The sequence below is a fragment of the Calypte anna genome, chromosome 10 (genome assembly GCF_003957555.1).
Source record: "Calypte anna isolate BGI_N300 chromosome 10, bCalAnn1_v1.p, whole genome shotgun sequence".
Classification (NCBI taxonomy): Eukaryota; Metazoa; Chordata; class Aves; order Apodiformes; family Trochilidae; genus Calypte; species Calypte anna.
The window spans coordinates 20,346,574-20,362,360 of NC_044256.1; the positions used below are offsets into that span (position 1 = coordinate 20,346,574).

Below are 15,787 nucleotides of genomic sequence, written 5' to 3' on the forward strand. Positions count from 1 at the left end.
GTGTCATTTTGGGCCATGTTTATAAGAAAACAAATGGTCTTAGCCTACAGGAAAAGGAATGAATCTACTGTAATTCTGAAGACTATTCCAAGGAAGAAAAATACTCCTTTTTCAGTTTTTTGAAGCCCTCAACAGATATTTGGAGGCTTGGACAACTGCCAAAATATTTCTAGGAATTTTGATGTGTTGCAATTTGCTTCCAGTTCTTCTGGTATTCTCCAGAACCAAAGTAAGGATTTTTATTTGGTTTGAGAACAAAAAAAAACCAACCCTAATTCTGTGAAAATACAGATTTCTTTCTTTGCAGGTATGACACTATAATTGGGGAAGATATTTTGGATCATTTGTGATCTCTTATCCTTAGGTTCTTTGATTGGAATTTGAAAGTGATTTCAGGTAGTTCTGGAGTTTAGGATATGCAGAAATCACCCTGTGTGGTGCCTAGGCAAACATTGTGGAATGGGAAATTGGAATTGGGAAATAAAATTATTGTTCTGCTGTGTCCTGCAGTTAATTAAAGGCAGCCATTGAGTAGCAGTGGAGTTGCACTTTAGCTGTTGTCTTGTATCAGTATAAAAAGGCAGTAATTTTTTTGACAGCCACTGATTGGAAAGTTGCTTGCAGCTTTTTGAAAGCAAGGGGTACATGCTCTGGATCAATAACTGGCAAATTTCCCATTAAAAAGAATACCTGAACAATGTTCCAAATAGCCACTGGCATCTTAATTTTCCATGGAAACCTCATATGCTCATGTGTGGAGGACAGGTCATTTTCAGACAATTTTTCCAGACTACTTGTTAACAGTTATTGCTGTCCCAAAAGGTTGACAGCTTACATGATTGATATTTCATTTACTTGTCATCACTGTTTGAGTAATGGAGAGGGCCATGGTTTTTTCTCCCTCTCTCTTTCTCCCTCAAGTTGGGCTTTTTTTTCTTTTTTTGGTAGAAAACATTCTCATGGATGTTTATTTTAGTTTGATTATTCTGGAGAGTGTGTAATGTATGTTTAAACATGTCTTCAGGTCATAGAATGCCACTGGTAGAATGTTAATAAAAACTTCATTTTTCTTAAGCAGTTTTGGTCCCCAGTGGAGCAGGAGAGTTTTTCAGAGCTCTGGAAGTATCAGATGCCAGTGCCACATCTTTGTGAGGGTACATAGGGAAGGATTTGGTGTGTTCCTCATAACTCCCTGATAAAAAAAGAAGTCTATGGAGTAGTCCTGACTCCTGAAAAAACTCTTGGACCATTTTAGAAAGAGTGGGCTTTGGTGATGAGTAGTTTTGCTCTGTGCAAGGAGAGTGAAAGGCATTGGTCACACAGGTATGTAAGGTCCAGGTTTGTGTGTTTGGAGGTTAATAGGAATGAGATCCCCCTCTCAAAAATCTTGTGGTGAGCTTTTAATGGCAGAATTGGGTTTAGCAGCAGGTATTGTACCAGATGTACACACAGGAGATGGGGCTGGATCCTCTAGAAGAGTTTTTTTCCCAAGAAGTGAATTTCTTCCTCTTTCTTGGCATGAAAATAAAAAGTAAGCAATGAAAAGCTTCTGCAGGTCAATTGACCTTGCTGTCCATCCAGCAGTTACTTCCTGTAGTTCGTGTGTTTAATCCCAGTGTAAGAGGAAAGAAAAATATTTTGTAGGATTAGGCAGTTGATAAACTTTTGTCTTCCTTAAGCTGCATGAATCAAAAATGCTTCTGTGAGGGAAACACACGTGTTTGATTCCATGGAGACTTAGAGTTTTTTTCTTGTTGACATCCATTCTTGCCAGTTTGCATAATAATAATAATAATAATAATGATAATATCACAACCCACTGGTAACAGTGACAGGCTGAAGCCTTAGACCACACTTGGCTGGTGAGAATTAGCATGAAAGTCAGTGGAGCTACACTGATTTATGCCATGGAGATCTGGCCAACAGCCAGCATGTTTGCTTCAAAGATGTTGGGTGATTGCAAACAAAATGTGCCTTGTGATGTGCTTGCAATGTTTAACACTTTGTGATGAGAGACTTTGGGGGGTGGTTACAGGAATTAAACTTGAAGTAGGGGCTGTGCCTTGCCCCAGGATTGCCTGCTCATCCGTGGAACTGTCCTGTCTGGTGAGTGTTCACTCCTCCTCAGGGTTGGTGAAAGGCTAATGAAGGTCTTGATGTCTTTAATCCAGATTTTTATTTCTTCCTTTAATGGCATCCTTCATCCTCCTGCCACTTCTCAGGCTTCCTTGATGCTTCCTGGGTCTTCCTGACATTCTCTGATGCCCTTGCATCCCTTTTTGTCCCTTTTCCTTTCAGTAAGCTGTCCCCACAGGTCACTCCTGGCAGGGGAGCCCTGGGTGGCACTGCAGTCACTTCTTTGCCCTGTAAATTTGGACAGGAGAGGTGTGCACATCACCTCCACTCCTGGGGGCTGTGTTGATGCCTCCTGGCTGCAGACTCTTGGGCAGTTTCCAGGTGCTTTTCTCTCTTTGGACTTTTCCTAATTTCACATCTTTTTGACTATATTTACAGTGTTTCTTTGTTTCCACATTTGACTGTTTTATTTTGTGTTTTTTCTTTTTTTTTCCCTCTGGCTTCTCCAGGTGTGGCAAGTGCTGTGTTTGCTGTAAATGTTTCATTTGCTCACTCTTCTGAAGCATTCCCAGGTTTCTGGTGGGCCTGAAACTTGCTTAGCTGAGCCAAGAACAGATCCCTGGGCTGGAGTCACTTCTGCAAAATTAAATGCATTGAATTAAACAAGCCATAAGTTCTCTTACTACTATTCATACATTACTGAGTAATCTCTTTCTTTAATCTCTTTGCAGTATTACTCCACTGTAATGGAACAGCAAGTAAATGGACAGTTAATAGAGCCTCTACAGATATATCCAAGAGGTAATGCTTAACAAATTCTAATCAACAATGATGATATCAGTGGTGTTTCATCACTAGTTATGCTTTCTGGAGGTTTAAATGCACATAGCATGATGTTTACCTCTTAATTTGGATAGAAGAATTCATTTATTGTGGGGAGTGTAGTGAAAAGTACATTTATTGCATCTACAATAGCTAATTTACTGGAGTAAATTAGACTAACAAGATTCAGCTTGCCTGGAACATATTTATGTACATTTTTTAAAAAAAAAGCTCATTGGTGATGGTTTTGCATATATTCAAACCAGAGCAGATGAATTAAAGCTTGGATACTGACCAAAATTGGTGGTTTTTTAAAGATCTTTGATGTCATCCATCAGTCTAACAGACTTGGGGGATGTGCCTTTCATTGTTCATTTGGAAAATGGGAACATGTCTGTCACAGAAGCTCTCTGAGTGACATATTTTATTTGAGATTCTGGGTACTTAGTGGTGTCAGAACTATCACTAGTACTTTAATAGTTCTCCTGAACAGGGAAAAATGTAATCAATTATATGGGCTGAGGCAATTTAAAAATAGGTCATCTACATCCTGAACAAAAAATCCACAGGCAGCTTGTTAGGTTTTTGGGAAGGCACTGCTCTCTCTGAACTCAAAGAATGATTAAAAAAATGACTGAATACATTACATAATTCTGCTGATTCATTCAGATGCTCTCACTAGCCAGGCTTTGAATCTCTGGTTCTTAATTGATGAAAGAGATAAGGTTTAAATTCTCCAAGTAAATCTCCCAGCAATAAATTAATTGAAATAATTAAAAATTAAACTCTTCTCATTTAACTGATATTATACAAATAATCATACTATGAGTTTCCCAATTAAACATTCTAGACTTCCATTACTTACAACTCTCTGAAGTTTGAATTGGGCAATTAACCAACAGCCTTCTCCAACACATACTAATAAGGTCTCAAAAGGAGGATGGGTTTCCTGGTAGTTCAGTACAGCTCCTATGGAAAAGAGAGACTGGAGTTCAAGGGGAATACAGAGGTTTTTTTTTTTTCCTTAAGGCTCAGGCTGGCAGGATGGGATTGAGAGGGGGACTCCCAGGTATGGGAGCTCCAGCAGTCAGCAGCCAAGACACATTCTTGTGAGGACAGGGGAGGCTGCATCCTCTCCTCAAGTTGAGATGCAAGGATTTCAACCTTTTTCCTGAACCTTACTCTCTAGAAGGCTGCTTATGGAATCATTGAATCCTAAAGGTTGGAAAAAACCTCAGATCCAACCATCAACTCAACACCATCAGCCAACTAAACCTTGTCTTCTCTACACATTTTTTTAACACCTTCAGGAATGGTGACTCCACCACTTCCCTGGGTAGCCTGTCCCATTGCTTATCCACTCTTCCAGTAAATAAATTTTCCTAGTATCCAGTCTAAACCCTCTGACCTCCCCTTGCAAGAAATAAAATGCCAGAGGCTTCCATGTGGCTTGGAGAAAGTGATGTAGTGAACGATCCTAACAGGCTGGGGAGTCCTTCTTGGAAACACAGGGCAATTAAATACAGACCCCTTAAGCAACCAGTTTGGGGATGTTGTGGCAGGAGGTGTTCAGCAGCTGAGATGCCTGAGTGTTTAAAGGGATTTTTTGTGGTTAAAAATCAGGCTCACTTAACCTTCTGGATTGTCCTTTTGAGGAATTTGTGAAGAACCAGCCAAGTAGATTCCTGCTCCTGCTGCCTTCTCCTTTTTCTCTTTCCTTTCCATCCAAGAATTTGCTTCTTTGTGTGGATTCAGAGTTTAGTTCTGTGCTGCTGAGGAGAGTATCCCCATGTGTTAACTCCACATTTTCACCACTGGCTCAATCCCACACATTTCTGCTGGGTATTTCCTTGCAGAGAGCTTGCTCCTTCTCCTTCAGAGCTGGGTTGCTCTTTCATCTTTCCAAATTACCTTCTGAAAACATTTACTTTTTTTAGGCTACAGCTTTAAAGCTACCCTGCACTTACCAGCCTGCCTCTACCTTCTGATCCTTCTTTTCTGCAGTAACAAATAAAATGGACTTTCCTGCATTCTTTTTTTTACTGTCTTCTGGCATTTCAGGTTCTAGTTCTTCCTCTTTAATGAACATCCCAAATTTTGTTAGCACAAGCACTTTGCTTTCCTGCCCTTTTGGCCATGGCTCTCTCTGTACTGCAGTTGAAAGTCCCATCAGTACCATGCAGCTTTCCTGCCTGTAATTGAAGCTTCTCACTTTTGAAGAGCTTCCTTTGAAAGCCCAATCTTCCTTTGAGTCCTTTATCCTTTCTGCCTCTTACCTCTGAGGAAGCCTCCCAGTTGCCATCTCCACTCAGCTTCCAAAAACCCCTCTCTTCCAGAAAACCTGTCAGTAGTGAAGTCCAGGTGCCATCCTCTGTTAGCTTGGGTGTGCTCTGTTCATTTGTTAATTTAAAGGTCTTGAAGGGGAAAAAAATTTATTGTCTATTTAAAAAAATAAATTAGTTGTTGTCTGGGTATAAAAGCCAAAGTTTATTTTTTTTATACTGAAAATAAATCCCTGTGTGGATATGCATGAGCAGGAGACACACACACACACACACACACATATCCTGTCTGTATTAAATACACCCCAAGAATCCAAGGTTTAAAATGGCACTCAAATATGTGTCATAAAAATTATTCTTCTTTTAATGTCTTGTTCAAAATGTTGATTGTAATCTAATTATCTTTGTATGTGTTTTAGACCAGTTGATTTTTTTTTTTAATGCCCACAGTATGGTAATATTTTTCTTCTTTAAGATGCATGTGGTAATTTCTGATGGCATTTCAAGGCACATGGCCTGGCCCTAACTGATGTGTTTAATAACTATCATCTCTGTCCTTCTGACTAATAAATAGTTCTGTTTCCTGCTGTCAAAAATGGAAGTGAAACGTGTGTGCATCAGAGAAAGAGGAAAATCAAACTCGTCCCTCCTCAGACAATCAATCAAAAGTGACAGCCCTTTAACATACAATTTGTAGGGCACTGGAGTTTTAAAATGGGACCTGTCTGTAACATGGAGCCTGGGTGCCAAAAGCACATCCACTGAATGGCAGAACAAGGCAAAATACACTTGAAGTGATTTCAGGAGGAAGCAGCAAGTCCCTTTGTAAACCCAGACGCCATAAGCAGAATCCACATTTGTACCTCTGTGTCCACACTGTGGCTTTTTGGATCCCTTTTATCCAGTGTTTGCTTCCTGGAGACTGGATGCTGTTTCCCCTGGCATGGTTTTTTGCACATTTAAAACAAATTGTCTGTGTTTGACAAGGTGACAAACTCCTGACGTGTGGCAGCTGCTTCCTTTAAGATACATCTTGCAAATATTTCTGTTAAATGCCAGGAAAAAAATACAGCGTGTGAAAATAGAGTGACATAAGATACTGGTTTTCATTTGAATTACAAAAGGAGTCTGATCACTTCAGCCAACAGTTCTCTTGATTCTGATGTGTTTTAAGCAGAAATTAGAATTTATATTACATGGTGTCAGAAAGCTCTTAGCATTTATAAATGCTCACTCCTGCAAGTGAAAAATCCTGGTTTGTAATTCCCACTCTGGGTCTTGTGAGGCACTTTTCAATCATTTCTCTCTGCTAATTTTGGTGTCACCCTCATTTCTTTTTAAAAGATTCATTTTGAGCAAATTTGTAAATGGCCCTGATGTGTTCTACAATTTAGTCAATTACTGTTTCAGCCTGCAAGCCTCCTGGGAAACGGAACATACATGGCCTGAAGGTATGAATTTCAATAATTGTTTCAGTAAAGTTAGATGGATTTGTAATGCTGTGTTCCACTTATTGAAATGTCAAATAAAACTGCACCTTCTCGAGCTCTGGCAAGCAGATTTAAATTTTTTTTTTTCTTTTTTTTGGTGAGGGTGGGAGAAGGATTCATTCTGCTGGGTGTTGGCTGCAGTATCTGCACGTGCAGTTTTATTGGAAATGGAGTAGCCTTTGTTTTTGTTTTTAACCTCTGTTAATAAGATTCCTAAATGTTAATATTCTGTTTATCAACTGATGTCTGCTACTACTTCAAAGAGTTTTAAACCCCCAGCATATTAATTTGATTGCTGTACTCTCTCTAGGTGTGGAAGGCACTGGAATAAAAGAATTTTAGGTGGTTTGATTGATTCAGGTGTGCTACTGCTTGTCATCCTCCCCATTTTGAATTGGGAACATATTAAATGATCATTTAATTGTTAAAATGAGAGGAAATAGTGGTCAGATCATCTTTTTTTCTTTTTCCCCCTGTATTATTTAACTCAGCATTTAAGATGGAAAGATAATGTATTGCAGTCCATGATTTCTATAGCCTGCTAACCTACATACAGGCAAGACCTCAACCATCGGCATGCCTAGCAACAAGCTAATTAACCTTCCTCCTGAAATGAGAAATTCATGGCAAATTACAGGTTAATTAGAAGAGTGTCCTCTGAACACAAACGACTGATAAAGATCCTTTCCCTGCCTGCAGGTAAATACACGAGCAGGGGCTGCTAATAATAGCAGCTCAGCAGTCTCGGATTCCCTTCCAAGCAATAGGTAAGAGTCAAGAATTGGGAGCATTTGTTTTGGGTTGGTTTTCTTTCCTTACAACAAAATGGAACCTCCTGTGCTGTAGTTACCAACAATCAGCTTGGTGTTGAATAACTTTTTCAATCCAAGTGAAGTGGGAAGGGTGGAATTACCTTGATTCATGGATCCTGGGTCTGAACTCGTGCTGCTGGTTCTCCAAGAAGTGTTTTGTGCCAAAAGAAATAAAGCTTTGTCCTATAGAAAGCTTTGAAATGCTCTTTAGGGGTGAGCACATTGTTTCAGCTGACCTGATAATCACTGTCTAGGGCAAAGTCTGTGTTCAGGTCTTTGGTGCTCATCTCATTTCAGGATTCTTTGATTTAAAATCTGGTACCTGATGCAGTTGGTTTGTTTTTATGGGGTAAGGCTTTTGGAAAACCTGAACAGCTTAGGTGCCCCATTTCATACAGTTTCAGCAAAGTATTGGAGGCCACCTCTGTTATCTTTCTTTTTACATTCCAGTCCTAATTTCATACCCCATATTAAGGTCTTAAAGTGTAAGATAACTAATTTTTTTTAATTTAAAAAAAAATATTTAAGTATTGGACCATAAACACCCTCTTATTACATGAACTGTTACAGAAAGTCATTATGCTCAATACTAATGTTAAAAAAAATAAACCAGAAAAACCCCTTATGTATTGAAATAAGAAAGTCTACCTTCATTTTCATGTAAGACCCTATTTGAAATGTGGGAGTGGAAATCCCTGGAGATCCCTTTCAGGCTAAATTATTCTATTATTCTAATAAGCATCTAATGTTACATCTCCCCATGCCTGAGCATGCTGCTCCCTTGTCTCTCTGAGAGCATTTGGGAAAAAAAAAACAAACCAAAACATGACAGAGATGAGCATGACCCAAGACACAGTCATCCTGCAGTGGCTGAGGTGTCAGTACCTGTTCTGGCAGACACCATCAAGTGCTGCTGTGGGAGGACAATCCCAAAACCTGCTCTTAACCTGGTGGGCCTGATGTGCCATGGGTACCCCTTGATGAGGAGGGTACCACCACCCCCCGTGGTTGGGGTAGCAGAGGGTTGGCTCCATTCCAGTGCCACTAAAACCAGTTTGGTTTTTCCCTTGAGTGGCTTTGCTAATTAAGATTAAAAAAAAACCCAATATCCTGGCAAAGTCTGCCCCCATCCCTTTGGGGGGGGAGAAGTTTTGTTGCAGTGGTCAAACCCATCCAAGACTCTTGAAAGGAAATAAATCTCCATCTCTCTCTGAACTGCAGTCTTCCTCCCAATCTGCCATAGCCTTGAACTAAATTAAGCTGCTTTCTGCTGCTGTGGTGCTTTGGCTCTCAGTACTGCCTGTACTTTGAGCTTATTCTTCAAGTGTGTTGAAAATGAAGCTTCTAGAAGGTTCTTGTCACCTTATTTGGTGGTTAATTGCAGTTCCTTTTCCGAAACCTTCTGCACGACGAGTTTTGTTTTTGAAGTAATTGAAAGTCTCTCTTTGTTTCATGTTCACAAATTGTTAGTCATGAAAGCTGACAAGATCAACTTATGTTTCCTTGGAAAACTTAATTTTTCTTTAAAGTAGTCGTGGGAACAAGAGGCCTATTAAAGAACAAAGCCACCAAATATGAAATCTGTGTTTTCACTGCTCTTGTTAATAATGATCTGTGATCAAGACATGTGCACATGCCTTTCAAGAATATATTATTTTGTGCTTTTTTTTTTTTTTTTTTTAAAAAAAAACTTCAGTGATAAGAACAGAATCTCTCTTTGAGATTAAGTTTTGCAGACATACTGCTACCCAGGCAGTTTGTGGTGTTGAACGTACAAGGTTTGTCAGGAAAGGAGATGAATCAGTATTGTGTGAGTGGGTGGAAGCAGTTTGAAGCCATTGAGAGTTTGATTTATAAAACTCACCAAACTGATAGTTGTGGTTTGTTAAAGTTCTCTCACTGGCAAAAATTAAAAAAAAAGCCTGGGGGTCATTCTGCAGGATGTGAGACTGTTGACACCCCCCTCAATTTGGGCATGTCCCTGAGATGCCTTAATCAGGAGTTGGACTCATTCTGCTGCAGATGTATAGAATTTTTGGGGGGGTAATGCCTTAAAGGGGTTTAAAACAACCAGAGACACTTGAAAACTGCATGTAAACTTGATTTCCCTGGTGTATTTTGAAACACCTGCTGTGTGAGGGTATTTTTTCTTTTTTTTTCCTTCTTTGAGCTGGCAAACAGTGGGTTGGATCTTGAAGCATAGTATATCTAAAATGCTTGTTTCTAATGGTGAAAAATAGATAATTTTCTTAAATTGCCTTCCTATTTCTGCAGTCTGCAGTTGGAGGAGTAGCTATACTGAACATTAGTCAGCATTGCTTTTGTTAAACCCATTCAGAATATGTAACCATGAGCTTAACCTGATGGCTTCTTGTTTTTTATCTTTCACTTCTTTTTACAAAGTGAAATGGCACAATCATTAAAAGTAATTAATTGCCTCTTATTTTTGTTTTTTTTTCAGCTTAAAAAAGTCTTCTGCAGAGCTGAAGAAAATCCTTGCAAATGGCCAGGTAGGTGCTTGAATTGAGCCTTGGCTACGTGCACCTCTTGTTACTGCCTGTGATTGGCATCCCACAAATAGGTGGAGAGATGCTGGCTGCTCATTTACTTGGAATGTGTTCTTTTAACACCAAACTGGAAAGACCATGAAAACCTTCATGATATGAATGAGTTATGTGTCCTGCTTTACTTTGATTGGCACAGCAATTTGCTTCCCATTTCTCAAAATGTGCTAATCAGATTTAGCTCCAAATAGATTGAAGGTACCTCACACATGTTGCTCTGCTGCCACAATTCCAGGGAAGAAAGTTAATCAATTTTGAATAACTAAGTCAACTGCTCAGCTGGAATGACCTTCGTATTTTTTAGAGCAGGAGAAACTTAAATATTTAGCAGGTTCTAGCAAGGAACTGCTCCACACTATTTGAAATCCCCTTATGCTGTAGCTTCTTGAAAAAAAACCAGACTAAACCTAAAACAAAGAAAAAAAGTGATAGAAAGCTGTCTTGTTACTCTCTCTTCCTGCTCCAGGCATTAAGATTCTGGCAGGCAGGAGGCAAAGGTTTAATGTAAGAATTGATGGACAAGTGGATGTCCTGGCCAAACAAGAGCCATCATTTCCCACCCATTTTGAGCAGAACAGAGGGGCAGGCTCACAGTGGTGTGATGACATTGAACATACACTGTTAAACTCCCTGCACAGAACCCCAGATTCTTCAGCAGCAACATAAATATGTTTTAATGTTTGTCATAGTGAAAGCCCTTTGATAGCCTCAGAGGCAGGCACCTGTCCATTGCCATCAAGCTTGCCTATTAGGCTCTATTGACTGAGACATCTGTGTCACTGCAAATAAAAGACTCTTATTGATTTTCTTAACTGCTGTTCACTTCCCCTCCATGTTCCGAAGGCTGAAATCTTAATTATCTCAGATGCCTATTCAGTGCCTTCACACAATGACCTCTCTCCAAGCCTCATTGGCATTTCATGAATCAAGTAGTTGTAGTTGAGCATGTCAAGAAGATAAAGGCAGGGGCTTCATGCTTGTCCTTCAGTATCACCTGTAACATTGGGCTCTAATAGATGAGAGTGCCCCTCAAAAACCAGGAGTTATGCAGCCCAAGATTGCAGCCTTGCCTGTTTGGCACTGACTCCTTTGAGCACAGCTTTGCAGATGTATTTTTAAAGCTTGCCAGCACACCTGACATGCAGAAGTAGCTCTCATATTCCCATCTTCCTCCCGAGGAGATTTATTCAGGTTTCAAAGTGAGAGCTAAAAAAAAAAAAAAAAAAAAATGCATTTCTCTGGGTAGCTTGAAATTCTGTGAGCACCAGCAGGATGCTTCTGAACTTAGAAAATGAAGTTGATAATTACTCTTAGTATTGCTGATTTTTTAAAAGTAGAATTACCAATCTTTTTTGTGATAAACTGTGTTGGGTGTTTCACTTGCTCTAATTAATAGGAAATTAATGGGGTTTGTGCTCTGCAGTAGCTGGTTACAAATTCCTTTCCTGCATAGCAGAATTTTAGATACAAAGAAACCATGATTCATACTGTGATATTAAAAAATGTTATTTTAACCCATTAAAAATAAATTCAGAATAAAGTCTTGATACTGCCTTTTATTTATACAGGAGTTACACTGCTTGCTGCCAAGACAAAATGCTTTTTGTTGTGCTGCAAAATCTGGTCACAGATCTGCAACTGGAAATAGGTTTCTAGCTCTAACTTGAAGTTTTCCCCCTTTTGGGGAATTAAGTCACACTTAACACTACTTAAATATGGGTTGGGTTATTATTTTTTATTAATTTTTGGCAGTTTATGCTTTCAGGCATTCATAATGATATTCCTCTGGTAGTTTCCATTTAGGTTTAATAAGGAATTCATATTAATCATTAAAAGAAGGGGACATGATTCTTCAAGATAATCAAATATTGACAGGTTAGAAATAGCTTTCTGCCTGGCTTCATTGATATAGGTGATGTGATATAAATATTTATTTCTTTTCTGTCACTCAGAGTAAATGCCACCAATTGATTCAGCATTGATATAGTGTCAACAGTTCATAAGAAACATTTGACTGGCTTGTGTTTTCCCATTAGTCTCTGCTCTATAAAGTGGGATTTACTAAATCTCTTCAATTGTCTGCTCAGAGAGTGTGACTGCTTTCTGAAACCATGATTGCTTCGATTCCAAAGGCAAAGGTATGGCCACAGGACTTTGCCTCTCTCAGGCCTCTACATATAAAATAAGGATTAATTGAGCATTTTGGTTTTAATGATTTACAAGAGATGGACACTGATTTTCCTCAGAACCAGCAGGGCTGAGCTGGGGATGTTTTGTTTGCTGATCCGTAATTGAAGTCTGTTTGGGCTTTTTCATTAATTCTCTTCAGACTGGCAGCCAATCCAACTTGGGTTTGCAGCTTTAATATTCCAGTCCTTACTGTCGAGTTCATTGTTATTAGGTTATCATTTTATGATTGAGAGTCCAGTTTTCCCAGTAAAATAAGTAAATCACCACATGTTTTGGGCATCTTTATTTGAGCCAGTAAATCACACTTTATCTCTCTATCGGTTGCTGGCAGATCCTCCCTCCACCCCACCCCACCCCACTCCTCCTCCTTCACCCTGGCTTTCTGGTTCTTCTTTTACCAGTTAGCAAGAAGAGAATATGTTTTTATGTCCCTGCTTCTGCTCAATTTGTTGCTCCTAACTTGTGTAACTACAAAAAAAAAAATCTTTTTTTCACCCCAAGAAGCAAAGATGTTTAGGGCTTTGTGGCTTTGTTTGGTTTCTTTTTTAGGAGTTTTATTTAGAAGAATATGGTTGGGGATGCAGGAAAGTGATGTTTGTTGTTACCTCAAAAACAGGTCAATTAAAGTCTTCCAGCTTGGAAGAGCAGAACTCCTTAAACACAGTGGGTGCTTCAAATTAATGAGTTTACTAGAAATTATTTTTGGTTTCAAGGAATCCAGTATGGATTCTTGACATGTTTTAAAACCCATTCCTGAATTACTGTTCCTCGTGGGGTGTCTTTTTCCCCCCACCTCTTTATTTTCATTTTCTGATTGATACAATAAGCAAGATAGCTTAGAGTAATAAAATAATAATTCCTTTTTGTTATAATCCTTGATACTTGGGTGGACCATTTCATACCCTCTTCAGATACCTGGCCCAGGTTTGACTATGAGTAGGTAGCAATTTATTGCCAGGTTCTTCTTTGAGGTATATTACAGATTTTCTCAGAACTCTGATTTTGACCTCACTGGAAGAAATGCAGAGGAAAACTTTCCTGCAAGAAACAAGAATGCTTTTTTATTCAGGTGGTGAAAAAACCCCACACATTTTGGAGTTCATAATTCTTCTCCTTAAAACATACTATTAAAAATCAATTAAATACACTCTTTTTTATTCATAAAACATGCTGAGTATTGACTCCTTAGGGCCTTGCAGCTTGTTACCATCCCTTACTTCTTCCAGTTGAAGCCAGGGGCAAAGTTCCTCTGATTTTCCCTGACATCCTGGGGAAGGGGATGCTTGGTACTGGGGGAGCACATGTCCCTGCTGAATCTGAAAAGCCATTTCAGAAGTTGGATAAATACAGATTAAGGTAGCTTCTGGCAAACTCTGCATGGCTCCCACCATGGTGCTAGTGGTGCTTGAAACAGCTCATTTGAAGCTATCTCAGATGTGCTTACGTGAGCTCTAATCACATCAGTGGTAGCAGAGCAGAGGTATCATTAAGGGTTTTTTGGGGGTTTTTTTGTGCTTTTTAACACACAAAATGGCAGAGCCTTTAAGATCTATGCCAGCCCATGTCAAATGTTTAACTTGGTATTCTATCAAATAAGAATAGTTAATGGAAACAAGTTAATTGTTAACAAATTCCTTGGAAAATATATTTTTTACAAGGGATTTTTCCAGACTTTCACTACTTAAATGGATCAGGCAATGGAGGAGATCTTTTTGGAACAGCAAATGCATGCAGCCCAGAATTTCCTCCCATTAAAGTATTTTAATTTCAAAGTGCAGGTTTATTCCAAAATATCTGCAGTGGTTTGGTGGTTTTTTTCATAGGTGGTTTAGCTGGAAGAGCAGTGTAACTCTGTTTGTTCAGGAGAAGGTTGAACTGTAGTTTTACCTTTGAATTGCTCTTGCAAACCTGTTTGAGAAAGACCCCAGATTCCAGCATCTGCAATGTTCAGTCCTTGTGTCAGGCTTCTGCTGAAATATCTGAGGATATCATCAGCTATGGAGAGTTGTCCCACTGAGCAGAAAGGCTGAGCATTTAGTTGTGTATTCCAAGGAAAAGGATTTTTATTGGGTAGCAGTTCAAGACTAATTTTTCAGCATACTTCCCTCAATTAAAAGTCATATAAAGGAAGCACTGCAGAGCAACCCTGCTGACAGAACTGTCACCCAATTACTATCAATTATGCTGATTCCAGAATAAATCATAAAACTTTTCTAACCATACTTCAGCTGACAGTTTTCTGTTGGATTGTTTCCATTCACCTCCAACTTTGGCTTTGGTTATGTGCTGTTCTGGAGACCCTTTTCCTATCAGTATCTGTGACCTGACCCTCTTGAGCTATATTATATCATTCCATTTTGACACCTTTTATCAAACTTTAATGAAATGACCCAGGCAAACAAATTGTCATTAAACTTTCCATCACTTTGTCCCTTGGTATCGTCTTTTATAAATTGGACAGCAAATGTTGTATTGATCTTCTCGTTCTTGCAGCTGAACTTGAAATGACCCAGACTGCTTGTTGTTTATGGCCCAGAGTTGCTTTTCCTTGACATTTCCATCCACAGCATGACATCTCTTTTGTTTTTCTTTCTTTCTTGTGGAGATGAATGAACAAGACATACGGTATCGAGACATCCTCGGTCATGGCAATGGAGGCACAGTCTACAAGTGAGTGTTGAATTTCACTGAAAAATTTTTAAAACAGAATTTAACAGCACTCCTTTTTTTCCTTTTTTAATTTTTTCCTCTTTTTTTCACCCTTTAGACTTGTATTGAGAGGTAGCTAGGCTGTCGCTGCTCTTCAGAAAAGGTTATTGCATAAATTCTCTCCATAAACTTTTTGAGAATTGTCTTTCCATATTTACAAGGTATCTGCTCTTGGGTGCTGTGAGGGCTGGTGCATTTTTATTATCTTTTTAATGCTTAGCTTTGAATCCCTCCTGGGTGTAACAAGTTAATGGTTCACAAGTGGAACTTGAAATGTCCTGAAGTGTAATGAATTGCCTTCAGTATTTGCAATGCCATGATTCTTGCTGCCTCACCACACCCTTTGCTAACCCAGTGCCAGGTGGGAATGACACCAGTGGGATGTGGTGACACCAGTGGGATGTGATGACACCATTGCTCTGCCTTTCCCTGGTAAATCAAAATGAGCAGTTCCCCCTTCCAGTGTTGCAGTGACTTCCTTCCCTTCCGAGCAGCTTTGCACACAGGCTGATGAATATGTTAAGTGATAAACTCCCCCAAATTTTGGTAGTGAAGCTCATACCCTGCAGCCAGGATTAATTTTAATATTGTAAAGAGCATAATAGCAGAGATAGAGTTTTCTCGACAGGAAAGTCTTTCTCATGCATAGTGCAAAGTTTAAACTCCATAATGTAATATCTGGTACTTAATAGTCTGCAGTGGTGTATGAAAAATATTCCTCTAGGAATTAAGAAATCCATACTTTGTAAGAAAGCCCTGAGGGAGTAATAAAGGTTTCCTCCAGAGAGCTATTTACCATATACAGTAACCCAGCATCCCATTATGATTTTGTTTATACCTTA

The 15,787-nt window shown here is 39.2% G+C and overlaps 1 protein-coding gene across 3 annotated transcripts in view; it reads left to right on the forward strand.

The window, feature by feature from the left end:
• Positions 1-15,787, forward strand: part of MAP2K5 (mitogen-activated protein kinase kinase 5) — a 121,027-nt gene that overhangs the window by 11,101 nt on the left and 94,139 nt on the right. For all 3 annotated transcript variants that reach the window (XM_008502155.2, XM_030456890.1, XM_030456891.1), the window contains 5 exons: positions 2,808-2,877; positions 6,591-6,631; positions 7,370-7,437; positions 9,944-9,992; positions 14,842-14,906. In XM_008502155.2, coding sequence (XP_008500377.1) covers positions 2,808-2,877; positions 6,591-6,631; positions 7,370-7,437; positions 9,944-9,992; positions 14,842-14,906 — 293 coding nt within the window. The remainder of the gene's footprint in view (positions 1-2,807; positions 2,878-6,590; positions 6,632-7,369; positions 7,438-9,943; positions 9,993-14,841; positions 14,907-15,787) is intronic.